The sequence below is a fragment of the Ictidomys tridecemlineatus genome, chromosome 3, assembly GCF_052094955.1.
Source record: "Ictidomys tridecemlineatus isolate mIctTri1 chromosome 3, mIctTri1.hap1, whole genome shotgun sequence".
Lineage (NCBI taxonomy): Eukaryota > Metazoa > Chordata > Mammalia > Rodentia > Sciuridae > Ictidomys > Ictidomys tridecemlineatus.
This window is the reverse complement of record NC_135479.1, coordinates 114754720-114774699: the sequence shown is the minus strand read 5'-3', so window position 1 is coordinate 114774699 and position 19980 is coordinate 114754720. Positions and strand designations below refer to the sequence as shown.

General features: G+C 38.2%; 2 protein-coding genes and 1 non-coding gene across 5 annotated transcripts; 1 reads left to right on the top strand and 2 right to left on the bottom strand.

Annotated features, from left to right (window-relative positions):
- Positions 1-394: 394 nt before the first annotated feature.
- Positions 395-14519, bottom strand: Mynn (myoneurin). Of its 3 annotated transcripts, XM_005332496.5 has the most exons (8): positions 13850-14518; positions 12603-12899; positions 7488-8278; positions 5682-5841; positions 3822-4000; positions 2877-2960; positions 1727-1813; positions 395-811 (listed from the first exon to the last, which is right to left on the bottom strand). In XM_005332496.5, exons 2-8 carry the CDS (start codon positions 12866-12868, stop codon positions 549-551), a joined length of 1830 nt encoding a protein of 609 aa, XP_005332553.1. In that variant the 5' UTR covers positions 12869-12899; positions 13850-14518; the 3' UTR covers positions 395-548. The 3 variants fall into 3 exon arrangements, with proteins under 3 accessions (XP_005332553.1, XP_013217056.1, XP_077899737.1); XM_013361602.4 differs by lacking the exon at positions 2877-2960 and having other exon boundaries at positions 13850-14519; XM_078043611.1 differs by lacking the exon at positions 13850-14518 and having other exon boundaries at positions 12733-12872.
- A 1099-nt stretch (positions 14520-15618) lies between these two features.
- On the bottom strand, positions 15619-15691 carry Trnav-aac (transfer RNA valine (anticodon AAC)). The gene has a single exon. It is a non-coding gene; the product is annotated as a tRNA-Val (tRNA).
- A 338-nt stretch (positions 15692-16029) lies between these two features.
- Positions 16030-19945, top strand: Actrt3 (actin related protein T3). Its single transcript, XM_005332498.4, has 2 exons — positions 16030-17418; positions 17925-19945. The coding sequence occupies exons 1-2, from the start codon at positions 17219-17221 to the stop codon at positions 18841-18843; spliced, it is 1119 nt and encodes a 372-aa protein (XP_005332555.1). The 5' UTR covers positions 16030-17218; the 3' UTR covers positions 18844-19945.
- Positions 19946-19980: the final 35 nt, after the last annotated feature.

The following is a 19980-nucleotide window of genomic DNA, read 5'->3' as shown; positions in this document are numbered from 1 at the left end:
AACAGCACAGCTCTTACTCAGTAACTGAATTTTCATAGGTGGAAATATGAAAAAATTTTCCACCATAGTTTATGGTTTGATCTATGGAGCTTACAACACTTTAGGACTGATACTAGCATGGATTTTGTTTAAATTTTGAGCGGGAATGGGGCAGGGGAAGATTAGAAAATCCCACAGGTCAAAACAGAAGCACTACAAACTGACAGATTCTACTTCAATAAATGAAGGCAACTCTAAAATTCAAATAAAAATGGAATTAAGGAGGCTCTAACTTAAAAGAGAATAAAACTAATCCACCCACCCAAGATAGTGCTACCATAGAATTAATTCATTCCTTAAAAAGCTGTGTATATACTCTAGACATAAAAGCCCCCAAACAAAACAAGCACTGCAGTTATGAATGCAGCATCAGGTGCTTTTACTTCGGTGAATGAAAAGAATGGTCACAATTCAAATGAATGAGAATTTAATATGAATATATGCACCTTACCAGAGATGTTTATGCTTACTACCACAGATGTCTTAGCAATTCCACATTCCTCACAAAGTCAGTACAATTGTTGTAAAAAAATCAACTGTGGTTCTGAATATCCATTCACAGTTGACCTCAACAATGTATCTGATGTAGGAGACTGATTATCTGTGACAGGCAGAAGCATGTGGTGGTCCTCAGTCCCAAGGGGAAGACTTAATGGTAGAGTCATATCAGAAGGCTTCACATCCATAGTTTCTGACAAAGGACTTTTTTGTATTGAATCTTGTTCACTCAAAGTATGATCCTCCATATTGGGATCCAGAGTTTTATCTGTACCTGAAATGGAAGGGGAAAAAATTCACACAATCTTTTTTAAAAAACCCCAAATGCCTGAACCACACAAATCTACTTACTGGTCCCAGAACTGCACTAAACCTTTGCAGCTTTGTGTTAGCATTTTCTCTTTTACTGATATACCTGCCTTATTTATACATACTCCATCTGGGTCTCAAGGCTAATTTAAGCACCAACTCCATTATAAAAATGGAACTAGTTATTCTAGATAAGAACAAACTTTTTTTTTATTTACTTCATTATACATTTGTAAAGTTTCATATACTGCCTTGTGGCATCTCTCTCTCACTGCTATGTAACAGTCTACCTATATATGCCTTGAATCTTCAACTAGGCTGTAAATTCCTCAAATTTTACTCCAGTACCTTCTAAATACTGGAAAATAAAAAATTTGAGTGTTTTATTATTCTGTAACTCAAGTTCAGATAATGGCACTTTCATTTATATTAAGAGGTCAGAAATTCTGCTTTACTCAAGAGGGAAAACTTTCTACTATCTTTTTTTCTTGTTTTGTATTGTTTATTTCTTTAGCGATACTGGGGGTTTGAACCTAGGGAAGTTCTACCACAGTCACATATACCCCCAACCCTTTTTATTTTGAGATGGATCTCACTAGGCTGCTGAGGCTAGCCTAGAAAGAACCCTCCCCTACCCATGTCCATTCTTTGAACTCTCTTCATTCCTAAAATTCCTAAAATTAGAACTTTCCTAATACCCCAGAAAAACTATATCACTTTTGTATCTACTATGTCCTACATTTTCCATTTATTTATTAGATTTCTGGTCTTAGATTTTAAGAACTGATATCTAATTTAAACTGTTAAAATGTACACTCAACATTTTAACGAAACGCAGCAATGGGAGAACAACAAATTTTTTAAATATACAAGTCCTTACCAGAATGGACTTTTGTTTTGTGCTTCTTTAAATTTTTAATATCTGTGTAAGAATTTCCACATAATTCACAGATAAATGGTCTTTCTCCTAAAAAGCAAGTTAAAACTTTAATATTCACAAAACTGTTGAATGTTCAATGTTTATGAATAAGGCAAAAAAATCATTATATTTTTTAAGTTTGGTTTTAATCTACCATTTTAATCGCTTGGTTATAATATACTGAAATGAGAAATTCTATACACATAGGCATTCTTGTACTTCATAGTATATCCCTATTTCAGAAAAATTTGAGTATTTTTTTTTCATTATCTGAAATTTGTTTACAAACCAGAAAGTAACCTACTCTTTTACTTCTATCATTTAGGTACTTATTGAGTGTCAATTTATGCCAGATCCTGGCTAAAAGAGCTAGAGAAAACAATGTAATTATGGTTTCTGCTCTCAGCTTATAAATTAGAAAATTCTTAAATAATGACAATAGGGTACAATATTATAATTCTCTTTTTTCCCTTTTTTGTGGTGCTGGGGATAGAATCCAGGGCCTTGCACACATTAAGCAAGTACTCTATCCCTGAGCCACATCTCCAGCTCTGTAATTCTTTTGAAATAAGAGCGATTCAGTGCTTCACACCATAAACCAAGAAACATGAGAATACAGAAGTTGCCAATAAATTGATTAAATCTCTACTAGATATTCACACTAATCTACTTAGGAATTATGAGGAAGAATTCTTTAAAATAGTATACTTTAAAAGTGGTATTTCCTTTGTTTTAAATATTTTCTTTATATGCTTTTGTACTACTTTTTACAATAAAATGTTTAAATTTCTTGCATACAGAAAATAAGAAAATCTGATATTTTCTTGATATTATTGATTCCTTTTTGTTTCTTGGTACATTTGTGTGATTTAATTCAAATCCTATTGATTTCTGGCATATTTCTTGGAAAATCTTTAAAATTCCTGACCAAATTTAATTCATATTTTAAACAAAAAGAGGCAATTAAAATGTTGATATTCATACATTAAAATATTGTTATAGGTAAATTATGACTAGATACCATGTAGTTCATAATGGTTTAAAAGCCAAGGTTTACATTAAAAGAAATTAAGAGAGAACAAAAAATAATACGTTCTCCCTAAACACAGACCTGTATGGGATCGAAAGTGTTTGTTGAGCTCTCCTGAGGAAATAAAACTTTTCCCACAAATACCACATATGTATGGTTTTTCACCTAGATGGAAAATAAAAGATAGCGAAGTGGTGTACTATAACCAACATAATATTTGTCAATTACAAATAATCTAAAGTAAGCTTTCTAAAATATTTAATTAAAACCTATGTTGTATTTTAGAGGTATTTTCAGTGATCCAACTTATATGAATTATTAATAATCATTTTATTCTGTTCTTATAACCTGATACTTTTCATATACTGAAACTTTATTCCTACAAATGTCCCTTCTGGTAGAGATGAACTGGGCAAGTAGATTTTTAGGTGATTAAGATTATGTACATTCATGAATCCATATTTCAGATCTTGCATCTATTATATTATTCAAGGAGAATAAAGCACTTAAGGATGATTCTCTTTTAAACATACCTTACCAAAAAATGAGACTCAAATCAATAGTATGCTTCAAGACTGATAATATGCTGCATTATCTGTTTAAGTTACAAATCTCAGAATGTCTGTGTAGGAAAGTCTTAAGAAGTTTAAATTCTGTACCACCTAAACCTATTCCTACCTCTTAACTTCCCTCCACAATTTACCCAAAGGAAATAAATTCTCAAGAGGCTTAGGATGTTTTCTAAAGTTATAAAACATGTCTTAATTCAAGTTTATGTAAGTATCAAAATTACCTCAACTGATTTTAATGTGTTACATGATAAAAAACTTCATCCACCTGTATTATTCTAGAAAATGTGTCAGATTTTATATCTAATATTTAGGTGAAAATCACAATAGCTTCAAGAAATATGAACAGATATCTAACTATAAAATCTATAATCTTCCTTCTATAAAGGGCCAATTCCCCTTTTTCTTTTATGTACAACTTTCCTTATTTTAGGCAATCTCTGTGTTAAACTCTTACCTGTATGTTTTCGAGAATGAGTGATAAGAGAACTAGAGACAGCAAATGCCTTCCCACAGGTGTCACACACATATGGCTTTTCTCCAGTATGCCTACGGACATGATAGGTCAGGGTGCTGGCCTGGGCAAATCTCTGTCCACATCTATCACAAACATATGGCTTCTCTCCACTATGCTTCCTATTGGTAAATAAATATACAATTGTATTCTGTTAAGTAAAACAATTTAGAGGTAAAACTATGCAGCAGTCATTTTGCAAATAATATTTCACAGAGTATTTTATTTCAAATTAAAATCAATAGTTGTTTCAATGTAAAACACTGCCAAAATTAAATGTTAAATAAAATTATTAAAACATTAGTTCTGAGAGCCAGGAAGTTTTGCTATCATCTTTACATGGTTGCCAGTGAGTTCCTAATACTGCACTTATTTTTATTGGTCCGTTCACTCATTTGTCAAAATTCCTTCCTCAAATCACCAGCATATCCTCATCCATCCTTGCTCCCAGCTGACATCTTGCCTCCTATATCGTTTTGTTTTCCTTCTGGAAACAAATATGAGGATGACAGTTCATCTGAATCCAGAGAGACTATTTGTACAGTACTTGAAATCCTACTCAATGGCATCACTCCTACAATATACCCCATCCTATACCATCCATCCCTGCCACTGGATCACAGCATACAAACAGTATGTCTTCCCTCTTAAAACAAAAACAAACCTGACCCAGCTTATTCCTCCATTTATCTGTTTCCTTTTACCAAAACTTTGAGTCTCTAAAACGTTTATTTCCATTTCTTCTCTACTCACTTCCTTCTCTACTAACCTCTGCTAATAAGGCTTTTGTTATGAGAATTGCTTACCTCCCATTTCACTAAATTCAAGTAAATTCTTAAGTCTTCATCTCCCTATCACCAGAATTTAGGAGGTGATTATGCCCTTTTGGAATAATTGTCTTCATTTGGATACCAGGGCAGCCCATTTTCCTGGTTTTCCTCTTACACTGGCCCTTCTTTTCTAGTGACTGCCTCTGCTGGTTTTTGCACATATCCCAGATCTAAGAGCTCCCTAGAGTACTTCAGGATTTAGTCTTCCCACCTTTTTCTATCCACATTCATTCTCTTGGTGACCATAGACTGATGACTACCAAATTTGTCTCCTAAGCTCCAGACTTAGATAATAAATTGTCTATGGCACATCTCTTGTCAGATGTGTAGTAGTCATTTCAAATTTAAAATTTTCAGAACTGTACTTCTAAACTCTTGAGCTCCTCCTTAAACAGCTCTCTCTATAACCCTCCTCCATTAATGTCAGCTCCATCCTTTCAGATCCTCAGGCCCCAAACCTTGAAATCATCTTTGACACTTCTTACAGATCCTGTATCCAAGCTGTCAACAAATTCTGTTAGTTCTATTTCTAAAATGTCTGGTACCCATCCCCTTGCCTATTATGACCCTGCCCTAAGTCATAATCCCTTCACTTGAATTTTATGAACAGATTTCTAACTGGTCACCCTGCTTCCACTCTTGCAATCCTACAGTCTTTTCCTACTAGAGCAGCCCGAATGATCCTCTTAAAATGCAAGTCATATCACTTGTTTCTCAATCTCAAGAGGTAAAGCTCTGCAATGGCTTATGGGGTTGGGGGGAACTATACCATCCAATCACCATATCACCCTGACCTTATTTCCTAGTTTTTAGCCCTTCTTATTACCCTTCAACTACCACATTTTCTGGATTGTGCTAAGAATACTGAAGGCTGGAACCACTACTGTCCGGAATTTTAATATAGCAGTATATTCATAAGATTATGGTGATTAACAAACTAAAAGTTAAACAAGTCATTTTTTGTTTGTATTACCTTGCATGAATCTTGAGATTGCTAGAAGTTGCAAATTGTAAATTGCACGCATCACATTTATAGGGCTTTTCCTCACCATGATGCATGCGACTATGGAAGACTAGCTGGCATTTCTGAGCAAATCCTTTATCACATAATTCACATTTGTATGGCCTCTCACCTGAAGGAGCAAATAAATATGTTAAGAAGGAAAAATTCTGTTTTAGTTGCTAAAGTCATTTAAGTTTTCAAAAGTGTTCATCAACAGTACTAGTTTTGGTATTTAGAAAATGTTAACTGCTGGGCTGGGGATGTGGCTCAAGCGGTAGCGCGCTCGCCTGGCATGCGTGCAGCCCGAGTTCGATCTTCAGCACCACATACAAAACAAAGATGTTGTGTCTGCCGAAAACTAAAAAATAAATATTAAAATTCTCTCTTTCTCTCTATCTCAAAAAAAAAACCAAAAAGTAAAGAGGACCTCTTTCCAGACTATTGAAAATATTGGTAGAATAAAAGAAATTAATGTTTCTCATTATAATTCATAATAGTGAAAGGTGATCAATAAGAGAAATATATATTGTATATAAAAAAGCATAAATGTAAGTGTACCAATGGTGCTCATACTTTGCCACCAGAAAGAGAACAAGCAAAATAAGGTAAAGGTAGAAACTGATGAAAGAGTGTATATATAATTCTTTTTTTTTTTTCCTTCTGTACCGGGGATTGAACTCAGGGGTACTCAACCACTGAGCCACATACCCAGCCCTATTTTGCTATTTTGTATTTTATTTAGGGACAGGGTCTCACTGAGTTGCTAAGTGCCTCGCCATTGCTGAGGCTGGCTTTGAACTTGTGATCCTCATGTCTCAGCCTTCCAAGCAGCAGGGATTATAGACATGCACCACTGTGCTCATCTAAGAATGTATATATGATTCTTTTTTTTTTTTTAGTTGTAGTTGGATACAATATCTTTAATTAATTGATTTTTTTTTTATATGGTGCTGAGGATTGAACCCAGGGCCTCGCCCGTGCTAGGCAAGTGCTCTACCGCTGAGCCACAACCCCAGCCCCTGTATATATGATTCTAATAAACATGTTCAGAAGTCAACAAAGGAGCACATAATAAGAGTGGTTGGTAATATGTGAAAACTGGCTTAAGTTGTGATTATATTTTCTCTTACCAGCTGTAATCCTGTCTCTGTTGAATACTCAGCAAGCTAGAACCACGTTTATGCTTATTTTGAGAAAAAAGAAAATAAGGAACTAGCACCTTAGGATTTAAAATGTCAATTACAATAAAACTAACAACCATTAAATACTTGCTTATAATTACAAATAGCTTTCCAACAGTTTAACATTGCTAAATACTTCTATGAATAAAAGAACATGGCAAATTTTGATCATAAGTGGAAAATACTGTATGCTAATATGCTGCCTATAAAAATACTATTTTAGGTCAGGGAATAGATATTTCAGTGGTAGGCTGTATCCTTAGAATGTTAAAGGTTCTGGGTTCATTGCCCAGCATCCCCCACCCAAATCCTTGTAGCTATAGTATTAAAAAAAAAAAAAATCATCCTGGTGCAGTAGCACACTACAGTGACTAGGAGACTGAGGCAAGAGGATCACAGTTTAAGGCCAATCTCATGAGCTTAGCAAAACCCTGTCATAAACAATGAAAAAGGACTGGGGATGTAGCTCAATGGTAAAGCACCTATGATTTCAATTCCCAGTACCAAAACAAAAACAAAAACCACACACACACACACAAATCCAACAACAACAAAAAACAAAGAGTTGAATATTCCCACAGTCAACCAGTCTTACCTGTATGAGTTCTTACATGCGTTTTCAGCTGATTACACTGGGTAAATGCCTTTCCACACAAGTGGCAAACATAAGGTTTCACTCCTTTATGTATTCTCATGTGCCTTCTCAAGCTGCTGGCTTCAGAAAACACTTTCCCACATGTGTTACATGTTGGCTTGGCCTTGGAATACCTCTGATCCAGCTCTTCCCCAGAGTTCTCCAGCTCATAAGGACTCTTGATACTGGCTATATTAGACATAGAGTGTTCTTTCAGAGCACAATTTGGCTGTGATTTTCCACGCTTCCGTTTCACTCTAACAGTTTGTACAATATCTTGTGCAGGAAAAGTATTTTCCACAACTGATGTCAACTCGAGTTCTGAACTGTTTGTCTGTGCAACTTGTTCGACTACAGGTGTGGACAACTTATTTGCATCTAGAAATAATTCAACAGATGTATTCTCTAAAATGTCACTGGGATATTGCACTGTTTTATTCTGCCCTGTTTTCTGGGAGTTGAAAGTTTTTTTCTTCTTTTTAGTTTGAGAAGACTTCTTTGCTAAAGATCCTCGTTTAGAATTTGCCTGAACTAAATCTGTAGATACTTCTGACTTTTCCCGATTGTTATAATCTCGAAGAGTAAGAAGACAAGTCTGTTGATTCAATTCAATGTTTCCAGTGATACTAGATATCTCCGTAGAAGAGGGATTAGCAATAAAAGCAAAATCTTCCATCTTTATTTTACATTTAGTTACTACCTCTTCCACTTTGAGATAGTCAGCAGCCTGATGAATTTCTTTAACATTCCAACTGTAAGGAAACAAGGCTAAATGACAATACTCTGATCGAAGAAAAACTGTTTTTGAAACAGAGCTACACATATTTTAAAGACCAAATGAAACAGAATACTGAAAAAGGTATAACTTAACAGCATATTTACATAATTTAATCCATTCAAAATAATGTTTAGGCAAAGATCTTCAATTTTACAAGATATGAAAAGATGGAAAATAATGGCTACAGCTGCAGGTGGACCACTATAGGAAAACAATGCTTAATTATCTGGTTGCTTTTAAAAAACCATGGAAACAAAAATAGTTGTTGGCAACTCCCTGCTTCCTCTCATTCACTCTGAAATCTCTTCAGATAGCAACCCAACTTTTCTTAATTGGCAACAGGAAGAGTCTAATGAAACTTGTCTTCAACTATTCTGCCCTGCTCCTCTGGGAGACTTTTAACTGCTTCTAAAATTTCACTGTGTATGTGACTCACCCAGGAATTGTGTTAAGTAAAGGTTCAAATTCAGGAAGTCTTTACAGAGCCTGACATTCTACATTTCTAATATATGCCCTGGTGATGTCAATGCTTCAGGTCCATGGATCATAGCCGAGAAGAACAATGTTTTAGAATGCATTAAGCTCCCTCTAGCAACTTTCCCACATTTTTGGTGATACTCAGAATCTAAGTTGCCTTACAGTTTGTCATGTTAGAGTTATATAGAAAGACAAGTCACTCTGTTCAGCATTCTAACATGAGTGATACTGAGAGAGATATTAAGAAATATCAAATAGTCCCTGCTTACCACAAGTTTACAATATAGAGAAAAATCACTAGATTTGGCTGGTAGTACTAATAAATTAATTTGGGTGAGTCTGTACCTTTGGAAACTCCAATTTTCTGGCTATAAAATTAAGAAAGTTTATGTTATCAATACTAAAAATATGACCAAAGTGTCATACTGAGTATAGATACAAACAGACCACCTTCAAATAACTTTCCTTACTTGTCATTTCTCTCCTAAATTATTTGGTCCTCTAAGATGATCTCTTCTAATTTTAATTGTAGCTAATACTAATATAGTGCTGGTAATATTATTAGTTTTAGGACTAAAATTTGAATTTTAATTAAAAATAATAACATCATGAACCTCTAGGATATCTACAAGCATTCTACAGTACCTGCAAATCTCTACCTATTTCTCATCATCTTCCAATTAAACCTGCCTTGTTTTCTCTTATTCAATCTAGCATTACAAAGTCTTTTAAAAATTTGTATTTTATTGCAAACAATCAATTTTCAGTTCATTACAGATTAAGTAGATTTGTAGGCTAATTTGTAAACCTAACTTCCATCTTAGAATATTTTATTCTCTCAGAAAATCCACCCCACATTCTTAAACAGATTACAAATAAATTTTTGGTATAGTCTCAGTCTTTCCCCTAGATAAGAAAATATTACCTAAGATATTCTTATTGGCCATTGCTATAATTTAAAAATATATAATGACTCTTTGTAATCATGTTAATTCTCTACTTGCAAAATAGCACAAATGCCCCAAATATAATTATATTCACTTTTTATCCAATTTTTTTCTTATGGGTATACAGCATTATCAGTATCTAAAAACATCTTTCAGCATTTTTATTGACTTTATAATGTGTTACTAAAAGTACAATTAATGAGAAACACTACTAGGATAAAAATCAAACTTCCTGTACCACTTATTATACTTAACTAAAACAGATCTTGTGGTCTTAAATTAATATGCTCTGTGTTGCATAAAATGAACCAAACTACCAGGTCAGGTAGCCTTAAAGGCCTATAAAACTAGCATTAAGACACATTAATTGTTCAATACTGAAACAGTGATTTATACAAATTATTTGTTTATTTCATAGTCTATAATCTCAGTAACAGTTAAGAGAGCCAGTCAGCATTTGTTTTTTTTTTCAATAACTGATCTTTTGCTTTTGTTTACAAACACAAAGTTACAACATCAGACTTCTATCATTTTTTAATCATTGAAGATCATCTAATTACTTATTGCCACCTATATGACTAAATACTTTACAGAATTGGTTCACTTAATCCTCAGAAGGTGCCTAGAAATCTTTTATAATTCTCATTGTACATACAAATGAAAAATCAGGGGCTAGGGTATAAGTTAGTGGTATAGCGCTTGTCTAACATGTATGAGGCACTGGGTTCAATCCCCAGCACTGGTGAAAGAAAGGAAAAGAAAAGTCAGAGTTCCAAAGAAACTATGTAACTTGTCCAAGATTACAGAGTGTTAGAACTAAGATTCCAAGATTTGACCAAGACAATTTGGCTCCTGAGCCCACTTGATTTTCTATTACTCTGTTTAGGTTTTGTTTGTTTCTGGTACTAGGGATTGAACCCAGGGACAATCTTCCACTAAACCATATGTCCCCCTTTTTTTGTTTGAGTCAGGATATCAAACTTGGATCCTGATGCCTCAGCCTTGTAATCTGAGATTACAGGTACTACGTACCACCATGTCTTTTTTCTTAATAACTAAATTTTATAGCCTTTCTATTTTGGTATAAATCTTCTCTTACATTCCTGGCTGGGCTCAAACAATTAGTTCCCCAGCTCACCAGGAAAGATATGCATCGAAAAAAGACTGAACAAAACACCTGGCTCTTCTTCACATTGCTTCTTTGCATGAAGGCACAAAGAAAGATGCTCTGCAGTGAGTTCAAATCAAGTTAAGATCTTTTCCTGCACAGTTAACCAAGAAAAAGAAACCATTAAATTAAAGGTCAACGAAAAATCACTGGTATGTGGTTATTTTCTATCAAGTATTCTAAAATCTTAGATCAGAGGTACCTGCACAATCAACTATTTAGCAAATTTAAGTAATTTATTATGTGAGATTAATCTATGACACTGTTTTGTTCCTTTAATCAAACAGAACTGATTCACTTAAAAATTTCATTTTACCAAAATTTAAAAATAATTCCAAAACAGCATGAAAAGTTTCCTTTTCAAAAGGATGAAGCAGTATCTTGATTCTTACTTTTTTAAAGAAGTATAGTTCCATAATAAACTGCAATATAAAAGGGAAGAATTTTACTTAATGTGTACATGTAAATATCTATACAGATCTTCAGGAAAAGAATAAATATATATTAAAAAGTTATAGTGGTTATTAGGGGGTGGCAAAATTTCAGGTATTTTTTCTTTCTAACTTTTCTCTGAAAAATGTGGAATCAGAATGTGGGTGGGGAGTATAGAAGAAAAAAATTAATGTTATTCGTTATTAGGAGGAATAAACTAATGTTTATTGGGGCTTCAAGTAAATTCTCATGTGATCTTCACAACAATATCAAAGTAGTTATTTCTCATTTTTACAGATGGGGAAATTGAAGCCCAGGGAAGTTACAACTTGGTCAAGGAGACACTGATTGGCTGGCAAGATCTCATTCTAAAGCCCATAAATCTATGTCAGAAGATTATGAATAGTCTTGACTAAGCCTGGGGATGTAGCTCAGTGGTAGAGTTCTTGCCTAGCATGTTTTAGGCCCTGGGTTCAATCCCCAGGATTATCAAGAGATTAGGGGGCGGGGGGGACTGAGAATAGTCTACTTATATTCTTCTACCACTTTCACAAGTGGTAGCAGTAGGAAAACAGCAATAATATCATCAGTTTCTCTTTGCTTTATCCTCTCCCCCTTTTCTCCTACTACTACTAAATGTATTGCTATTGATTCTAATTATCTGGTTCATTATGTAGAGAAGACACACAGTGCCTATGTTGTCAGGTCCCTCAGAACCTACTGGTATGTGCAGTGACAGCAGTAAGCATTTTAGAGAAGCATGCTAGCACCAACCTGATTTAAGCATTAATACGGTGGGTTAATGTTAAGAGATAACAGAGTTACTGCCATCAGGAAGCTATCCTGCACACTGCTATTTATGGTTGGCAATGGAAGCACTACTGTATGAGACCAGAAGTTCTTCCTTCTTCCCCCATCTATACTCCAGATACCTTAAGAAGTAGGAGATGGAAGAAGGGAGAAAGAACAACAGAGGGATATAAAGATCAAAAAGCAAAGGGAAACTGGAATTTACTGTTTAAATTTTGCATTTACAAAGCTGAAATCACAGTCTTTGTTGTGGTTGACAAATGTGCTAAATTTTTGTTTTTTGTGCTTATCAAATACTTGTTAATCCCAAGTCAGTGACACTGACTTCTTTATTAAAAGAAAAACATTGTGTGCATAAATATTTGAAGAATGAATGAAGAGACCGAATAGAAAAAATACAAATGACTTGAGCTCTAAAGACTACTGAACAGCTTTTAAAACTGAAAATAAAATGTGTACTTTACCTGTCAAGATTTAAAGTTCCTGTGTATATAAACTCCAACAATTTCTGAAATCCATCAGCTTTCACCTGACTCTGATCAAGAAAAACATTGTTTTCAGAAGTGCTTCTGTAGATTGCACCAAAATACTCACTAAAGGAAGCAAGCACATTCCTATGGGCTTTAAACTGGAATTCCCCAATCACTATGGTGCAGTCACAAAGAAAACCTGCTTCCCGTTGTTTGTTCAGTCTCTCTAAAAGGTGCTCACAGTGGTGTGAATACTGCATTTTGATATCAGAATGGGATTTTACCCTTGATCTAAAAGACAAAGGAAAAAAGTAATCAATAATCACAATTTTTCATCAAAGGTTCACTCATTTGAGGGGAGAAGGGACAGAGGACAAAATTTAAAGAAAAAAAGGTCTTATTTTATCTCCTCTGAAAAGACTTTATCAAACCTGTCCAGTTAAAAATGCTGAGAGGCAGTTAGAGGACAGCTAGGGCAACTTAATGAGACCCAAAATAAAAAATGAAAAAGGACTGGGGATGTCAGCCAGTGGTAAAACGACCCGGATTCAATCCCAGCAACAAAAAAGAAAAAAAAACTGATAAATGATTTTGTTTTGCCTTGGACACTAACACAATCCTTGCACATAACAAATGACTGTGATGAACGTGAATGAAAATACTGCACAAACTGCAAAAAATAAAAATAAAAACCCGCACAATTTCAAGGTTTTACATCAGTTGAACCCTCAAAACTTTCACTCAGTAAATGGTTAACGGGAAAAAAAATAACAAACTATCAAGAAACAACTCCTTGGGACAGATGGGAAGAAAAATACTTTTTAAAAAAATTCCCCTCAAATCACCAGAACTTGTTAGTTTACACGGTGCAGTTTCTCCAAAGCGCGAGGCGCGTGCCCGAGGGGCGGGGAATGCATAGGGCCAAGAGTTGTCAAAGGTTCTGTCACTCGCCCCAGGAGGCCACACCCCTCCCCTCCTACTCCCCCCCCCCCCCGCCTGGCGGCTTCGGACAGTGACAGCAGAAGCCGATTCTCCCTCGGCCTCCACTGTCCTGCCCTCCGCCCGGTTCCCACTCCCGCGAAATCCCACAGCTGAGATAGGCCAAGGCCACCATGGGGGCTGCTTCGCACAGCATTCCACCTTCGCCCCGACCAGCGCTAGAACTCCAAGAAGCCTGCCCTCCCATGGCCCAGGGTCTGGAGAGAGCGGTGACGGAGGTCTAGGGTGAAGTGGGCACTCACCGACGGCCACCCAGGGGGAACAGTTTCTTCACTGTCTCTCCGCCATCTTGGGAGGACGTCACCGCGTCACGCTCCGCCTCTCCCTTCTTCCTCCACGGCAGCGTCACATCCGGCTCCGTAGTCCCGTGGTAACTCCGGAGGCTCTAGTGCCGTGGAGGTCCCACACAGGCCAAGGCCGACAAGCTGGCCCGTAGAAGCCTGACTCCCCAGCATGCCAGGCGTCCCCGAAACAGCAGGCACAGGGGATGCGAGACCTAAAGGCTGATGCACAGTGCCTCACTCTTCTTCCTCATGCTGAGCTCTCTGGCCGACAGTCAGCCTGTATCGGTCAGCCCGACTCTGGACTGAGGCCCGGCAGCCTGCACCGCCAGACTCTCGGGAGACCACGCTGCGCACTGCATGCTGGGGCTTGTAGTTGCTTGTCTTCTCCCGTCATCCTCCCTCCCGGCCCAGCCAGTGGAAACTGCTGCTTTATGTACTCTGGCTCTCGGCCGTGGGGGCTGTTAACGCAGAGGGCGAGCACCCCCTTCCCTTTTACGTACCCGAAGTCTCTTGGGACCCCCTGGGTTTTGTTTGTGCCAGCCAACTATAGCTCTGTTTCCAGGATGCCTTACCTGGTGAAAGAAGTCTGATACGCACGAAAGCAAACCAAAGCAGTAGAACACACTGGGCATGCGCAGCATCAGAGGAAGGTGGGCTTTATACCGGAAAAGGTTTTCCAACGTCTAGACCCGAGTAATTTTAATACAATTATTTACTTCGAGTTTGGGGTTAGTACAGTTAGGGAAAAGGCTATCAATTATGTCTACAATATACGAAAGTATCGAACAATAAAATGAGCCTTACTGATGTGTTAGGGTGGATTCTTTCCTATTAACTGTGGATATCATGAATCTCAAAACTACAACTTAAATATTTATTTTATCTTGTGGTACAGGGCTTGCCTCGCATGTGTGAGGCACTGGGTTCAATCTCAGCACCATGTGTAATCAAATAAATAAAGGTTCATCAATAACTAATAGAATATTTTTGTAAAAAAATTCTGAGTCAGCCCGCGCTGTTATGCACGCCTGTAATCACAGCGGCTTTGGAGGCTAAGGCAGGAGGATCTGAGGTCAAAGCCAACCTCAGCAACTTAGCGAGGCCCTTAGCAACTAGGTGAGACCCGGTCTCAAAATTTTTAAAAAGAGCTGGGGATGTGGCTCGATGGCTAAGCATCCCTGGATTCAGTCCCCAATACCCGCACCAATAAAAAGACTTTAAGGAATTTAACCTATGACTTTATTTTGAAGGTTAATCTCAACTTGAATTATTTCCTCTTCTTTCCGTGAGATTTTTTCTACTAGCTTCTTCCTGCTCTATGGATTTCCTCTTGTATGAATCAAATGTGTGAATAAAACCACAGCCGCTTTGTAAGAAAAAAAAAAATCTTAGACTGGTTCTGTCTTAATTATATCTTTTTTCTTGATTCCATTAGGAAGGGGTCAGAACCATTTTCCATAATTTATTGAGAAATACTTATAAACTTAATATGACACTATATATAGTACAAATTCAATTTTTTAGAATCTGGGGCAGTTCTTTCACGTGGCGAATCTCCTACAAAAACATTTGGTGAATGAATCAAATAACGCCAAACTGAAAAGTTCAGACTCTCAAAAGTTCTGCAGAGTTGTTATTAAAATCACATGCATGGAAAAAGTGGATACTTACTTTTCATCTTTGCTTTGTTACTGATTTTTAAAAAAAGAAAAAACCGAGCTTGCTATTGTTTCCGCCCGGTTTCGAACCGGGGACCTTTCGCGTGTTAGGCGAACGTGATAACCACTACACTACGGAAACCGAGCTGTTGGCGGGCCTCTTCAAAGTCCCTGAAGTCTATGTGGCAACATGCAGTTTGACCTAAAGGAAACGGAATTGTTTTAATATTTAATGGACAACAATATGTACATATAAAATAACAATCACCCAGAAAATAAAACCACATGTTCAATTGAACAGTACTCAAAGTATTTCGAAAGTTCGAATTTGAGTTGATTTCCTTGCAGAGCTCTCGGGATCGCTGTAAAACTCAGGCACCCGCTAATTGCCAGTTCTTTGGGCACACTTAAAAACCCATCCCCACCCTTCCAGAGCATCAAGCTGTTCAGAATCCCGGGCACGTCCTGGGGCTTTCTTTTTGGGAATGCGATCCCTGAGCGGATACCCACGTTCCAAAGCCCGCGACGGGTCGCTTCTCCGACCCCTAATGCTCTTAGTCAGCCAGCGACAAAGCGAACCTTTCGGCCTCGTGGAAGAACGTGTAAATACCGTTTTGATTTCCTTTTAGCGCTCCTGAAGACCAACCAGAATTTCTAATTTGTGTACTTGTAAAATTCCCTAAAGGGTGTGCCAAACCAGACACCAAGTACTTTGTTTTTTGAATACGCAATGTACTTTTTTTCTCCATATGACCTGCGTATGAACCTCACTTAAACTACAAAGAGGCAGACGCATGCTTATGCCTAAAAATCAAGAATAAAGACTAAGCTTCCAAAAACCGAGGGATATAATGCGAAGACATTGCTATTTAAACCAAACCAAAAGAAAAAGGAGGAAGTGTTTTGTTGTTTGGTTTTTGGAGGGGAACACTGTAGAGATTGGACCCACGGGCGCTCTATCACTGAACTACACCCCCGGCCCTTTTTATAGACAGGGCCTTGCTAATTTGCTCAGGCTGGTTTCGAACTTCTGCGATCCTCCTCCCTCAGGCTCCGAAATGGAACTTCAGGTGACCGCGTCCGCAACCCGCTTGATAATTTGTTTTAATTGCGTACATTTTTAGAAATCCCAGGCAAGAAATTCAAGGGAGCATTGCCCAGTGCACAGAAACAATGAAGTGTCTAAAACTCGGCAATTTTCTTTTCCTAAAAGTTGAGCCTTTCAGATACAGGACAGTGCCTCCCATGCTGCGACAACTTTCCCGGTTTCCAGGGCGCCTTCCAGAGTTTCCTGCGGACTCTAAAACGCACACGCGTTAAGTAGAATTCTAGGACTTTGGGGAACAATCTGTTTTCGTGGTTTTTCAGAGTGTTGAGAAATGCACCTGTGAAGGGGTAGATTTGCTATCTTTGAGGATTTTTTTCCTAGTATTTTGGTATTCCGCGATTCCAGGAAACGGAGGAGTGGCAGTCGCAGGCTGCACCGCGGGGCTCACCGCGGGAACCCGTCCGTGGGCCTGGCGCGCCCCGGACCGGCGGCCCGCAGCCACGGGGCTCCGACAGGGCTGCGCGGTGCAGGGCCTCTGTGACGCGGCGTTCCAGGCCGCTGGCCTGGCAGAGCCCAAAGAAGGAGCAGCCAGGGACAGCAGGCGGCGACGGCGGCGGCGGCATGAACTGCTACCAGCTACCAGTGGTGATCGACAACGGCTCGGGAGTGATCAAGGCCGGCCTGGCCGGGAACCGGGAGCCGGACTTTGTCTACCCGAACATTGTCGGCCGCGACAAATGTCAGAACTTGGCGGCCGACGGCGCGCTGGAGCTGTGGCTGGGCGACCAGGTGCAGGAAAGGAGACATTCGCTGTCGATCAGGTACTCCCTCCTCCCTCCTCCCCGCGGGCAGGGCCGGCCGCGAGCCTAGAGAGAGGGGGCGGGCTACGGTGAAAGAAGAGAAAGAAGTGAACACCGGAAAGCCTCAGCCTGAGACCTAGGGTACCAAACATCTAAAGGCTTTTATTTGTTCTCTGTATCTTCACAGACTTATTCAAACGTGTAAATAAAGCTATAGCTCACGATATACAAGTTCCTTTAATGGTGTTACATAATTTATGGTGCTGTTTGTCATTTGGAGTTTTATCTTCAAATAACTAAATAGTATAACTACTTAAGTTATACTATAATTTGGGAATTTTCCAGTTTTTTAAAATTACAGTTGTATAACTGCAACAGCCGCTTCTGCTGACAGTTACCTCCTCTGAAGGCTGTAGCAATTACTGCCTAGAAAGGGATACCCATAATACAGGGAGTAGTCGAGGTCTGAAAAAAGCAGAAACTGGGAAAATTAAAACCTACCATTTATCTTATTGCTCTCCCTACAGCTATCCTGTGGAGCGTGGTGTCATTACTTCCTGGGGGGACATGGAGATTATGTGGAAGCATATCTATGACTCTAACCTGAAACTAAAGCCCTGTGATGGCCCAGTCTTGATTACAGAGTCAGCACTGAATCCACTGGCCAACAGGCAAAAAATCACTGAAGTATTTTTTGAACATCTGGGTGTTCCTGCCTTCTATATGTCCATCCAGGCTGTGCTGGCTCTCTTTGCCGCTGGCTTCACTACTGGGTTGGTGCTGAATTCAGGTGCTGGGGTTACTCAATGTGTACCCATCTTTGAGGGTTACTGTCTGCCTCATGGTGTAAAACAGCTAGATCTGGCAGGCTTTGACCTTACCAACTACCTTATGGTGCTACTGAAGGACCATGGCATCATGCTGCTTAGTACTACAGACAAAAAGACTGTTGAAAGCATTAAGGAAACCTCTTGTTATGTGGCAACAGACTATGAAGAGGAAAGGGCCAAGAAACCTGAGTGCATAGAGAAAGTTTACCAACTACCTGATGGGAAGATCCTCAAGCTCCATGACCAGCTCTTTCGTTGTCCAGAGGCCCTCTTCTCTCCGTGTCTCATGAACCTCGATGCCCCTGGAATTGACAAGATGTGCTTCAGCAGTATAATGAAATGTGATGTGGATCTGAGGAATTCCTTCTTCTCCAATATTATCCTTGCTGGGGGATCAACCTCTTTCCCTGGTTTAGACAAGCGGCTAATTAAGGATATAGCAAAGGTGGCACCTCCTAATACCTCAGTGCAGGTTACAGTTCCCCCAGAAAGGAAAATATCAGTGTGGATGGGAGGGTCTATTCTTGCATCCCTGTCTGCTTTTCGGGACATGTGGATCACTGCTGCAGAATTTAAAGAAGTTGGACACAATATAGTACACCAAAGATGCTTCTAAAATACAGATAAAATGGTCAGAAGAAAATGTTTTGAGTATTTGTGGCAGAAAACTTTGGATATTATGTTTCTGGGAGAACAGAAAATATTTCAATTATTGGGATGTCCATGTCTGTTGCATTTCTATAATGGGGGAAATAAGAATGGTGATAAGGATGGAAAAATTGATACTTATTGAGTAGAACCAAGATAAATGCTATAGGAAAAACTATTCTTGACCTTGGGGAGCCTATGTTTCCCTTGGCATGAGACCAATTGGTGGTACAATGTGCTATGTGTCAGATGAGTGATAAGTTTAGGGAAAGAAGGTTGCTCTGGTGAGGAAAGTCTTCATAACAGAGGTATAACATCATGGATAGAGTGGTATTAGATAGATGTTACAGTGGTGAATGGGCAGATATTCAGATGAGCACCCTGGATATGAACAAAGCATATTCAAGGCACGTATAATAGACAGGTTTCATTAAAATGAAAAGCTCACAGGGATTAGAGTGAGAGCTATGACTAGGAAAGTAAATTAAGGCAAAGACTTAAAGGTTTTAAGTGTTAAATGACTTTTAGGCAAAGATTTAAAAGTAATAGACATAGGGAAATTATGTTAAAGTGAATGTAGGAGTAGTTTGGAGAATAAATTAGACTGGGAAGGCCCTGGAGATTCAGTGATCTCATTTGGTAAGTTATATAAAGTAGTCATCCCTTTTACTCCAGATTAAGAGAAATAGGAATTAAAAAGAATAAAATTATGAAAAACTGACAAGACTAGGTATCAAGTTAGATATGAAAGGGAAAAGAAGTTCTGAAATGACCTGGGTAGCTGAGAGAATGGTGATAGTATTGACATATAATTCAAAGTTTTTAGCATATTATTTGTGGAAAGTACTATGCCAAGTGTAATAAATGCTAAATCAGGAATCAGATTCTGTCCTTAAGATGATGAGACTGAGTATAGTGGCATGAACTAATAGTCCTAGGTTCTCAGGAGGCTGAGGCAGGAAGATTGCTTGAGCCCGGGAGTCGAGAGCCAGCCTGGGCCATATCCCCCTACTTTAAAAAAAATATGTGTATTAGTTGTTGATGAACTTTTTAAATTTTATTTATGTGTATATGATGCTGAGAATTGAAGCCAGTGCCTCACACG